The following is a 2,591-nucleotide window of genomic DNA, read 5'->3' on the forward strand; positions in this document are numbered from 1 at the left end:
ATGACGGATTAGATATAGTTAAGAATTTCTATATAGAGAGATTTCCAATAATTGTGAATGAAGATTTTTCATTAATTATTGTGTAAAAGGTAATAAATATGAAAATTTTAAATAATTTAAATAATAATGAATTTTCTATTATATTTATAGAGAGATAGATTTCCGATAAATGTGAGTGAAGATTTTTTATTAATTGTTGCATAAAAGATAATCAACATGAAAATTTTTACTAATTTAAATAGTAATTAATTTGAGATTAATTTCTTTTTATGCCATTTGGCAACTTTAGAAAAAAAATTTGCATACATATTATTTTGGTAGATTAATTTATTCTCATAGCATGTCATGTGATAATTTAAAAAAAATTGACTATTTTATATAGATGTATTTAGATTTGTCCTTAAACTTGTAATATTTAATAATTTTTTTCAATAAAAATTAAATGAGTTGGATAATAATTGATAGGTTATACAATGGGAAGTAAACATCTATCTTTTTCATCATAAAGTAAATTAATAATTAAGTCTTAAAAGTTTCTATTTTTTGTGCCTTAAAAGTTTAAAAAGATTAATTAAGTCTCTTCCTGATTGAATTTTAATAATTTATTTTATTTTATTTTATATGATTATAGCAATTAAAGTGTAATATATTAATTTTAAAATTTAAAAATGAATTTAATATTACTAAACTAACATAATTGACTATCCTTTAGAAATAGTATTATATCCTCATATGAAGTGTCTGTACGCTTCACAAGTTCACATGATTTCACTATTAGAAGCATGACTTTAATGGTAATCTGCTTAGTCTTCTTCTTTTATAAGTATTTCCTTAATTACAGCCACAAAACATGAGAAATAGCAACAGAGAATCAAACCGAATTATTATACCATACGAAATTAGTGTTTCCATTGTGAACCTAAAGAAAATCCACAGTGCCAATATAGTTTTCTTATCTTCTTGCTACAAGCCAAGAATTATATGTCGTCGAAAAATGAAGAAATGGCCAAAAAAATTTGGATGATTTGAATTAATATTGCTCTGTGAATTCAGATTTTGATGATTAATCGATCATATATTTTTCGAATGAAATTATTTTAAATTATGGTTTATTCGTTAACCATTAACTTACTGTAGAAAAGATTTTAAATTAAATTTGAATCAAGAGTAAAAATTTTTTAAAAATTATTAATTTATTATTTTTTAAAATTAAAAGTTAGATTAATCGAATTAAGTCTAATTAAATAGATTAATAAAAGAGTATCACCCATATTAATAAAATAATGAATTGTCTCTATTTGGTTAACTTTTTCTATAAATATTACAGGTATCATGCACCCCATTCAACCAAGAACCTCTCCAGCTCTCTTCTCCATTTCCTTGCGTCGCACAAACTAAGATAACAAAAGAGATGTAGTTCAGGAAGTTCTTATTAGCCACACATTTGGTAGGATTAAGCCTAGCTCAAATCACATTAGCCCAGAATTCTCCCCAGGATTATGTAGATGCACATAACGCAGTTCGTGCAGAAGTGGGTGTGGGTCCAGTTTCTTGGAACAAGACAGTGGCAGCCTATGCTCAAAAATATGCAAATTCGAGGATAGAAAACTGTGAGTTGGAGCATTCGTATGGACCCTATGGTGAGAACATTGCAGAAGGCTATGGTAACCTAAACGGAGTGGACGCAGTGACGATGTGGGCAAGCGAGAAGCCTAACTATGATTACAAATCAAATTCCTGTGTTGGCGATGAGTGCTTGCACTATACTCAGATTGTTTGGCGCAACTCAGTTCATCTTGGGTGTGGAAGGGCCAAGTGCAAGAATGGTTGGTGGTTTGTGACTTGCAATTATGATCCTGTGGGTAACATTGAGGGTCAATATCCTTATTGAATTTCTGCTGCTTTTATATGTTTGTAATAAGAGATGAAATGACCATATTTATCATAAGCTAAGTTAAGATTACTTGCTCTGTCTGTGGACCTGAGCTTGTTTTGTATAATATATTTTTTTTCTTGGTATTTCGTTAGCTATATTATATATAAATTGAAATATATCCCTGTTTAGTTGAATAGCCATGAGAAACATGGAGTGAGAGAGGAAGGAGAAAGAAGATAGAGAGGAGAAGGGGAAGGCAGGTGAGAAGGAGAGAGTGAGGAGAGAGAAAAGAGACAAATTGAGCAGAATAATAGCAAAATAAATTTAAAATTGGGCGAGCCTACTTTCACAACCATAATTAATGCCACAACTTTTTACATTTTATTTTAATTATTAAATCGAAATATCCTTCTACAATGTGGTCCATATAATTATTACAATTATCTTATTAAATGCGAAAAGTATAGAACATTGCATCAATAATTACTATAAATAATTTTTGAAAAATTAATCAACTTTTCACATTTCACAAGTAAATTTTTAATTTAAACTCCATTTGTTTCACATAAAATAACTTATATATAGAAAATATTCTCTATGAAAAATACTTCTGTGAAAACATTTTTCGTTATTTGATTGTAATATTAAATTAATTATATATATTTATTTTACGTAAATATAAATATTTTTATATTTTAATAAAATTATCAAAATT

At 27.5% G+C, this 2,591-nt stretch overlaps 1 protein-coding gene across 1 annotated transcript; it reads left to right on the forward strand.

Annotated features, from left to right (window-relative positions):
- Positions 1-782: 782 nt before the first annotated feature.
- LOC131182053 (basic form of pathogenesis-related protein 1-like) lies at positions 783-2,052 on the forward strand. The gene is made up of 2 exons (XM_058150681.1): positions 783-794; positions 1,418-2,052. The coding sequence occupies exons 1-2, from the start codon at positions 783-785 to the stop codon at positions 1,889-1,891; spliced, it is 486 nt and encodes a 161-aa protein (XP_058006664.1). The 3' UTR covers positions 1,892-2,052.
- Positions 2,053-2,591: the final 539 nt, after the last annotated feature.

This window comes from Hevea brasiliensis, chromosome 8 (genome assembly GCF_030052815.1).
Source record: "Hevea brasiliensis isolate MT/VB/25A 57/8 chromosome 8, ASM3005281v1, whole genome shotgun sequence".
NCBI classification, from domain to species: domain Eukaryota; kingdom Viridiplantae; phylum Streptophyta; class Magnoliopsida; order Malpighiales; family Euphorbiaceae; genus Hevea; species Hevea brasiliensis.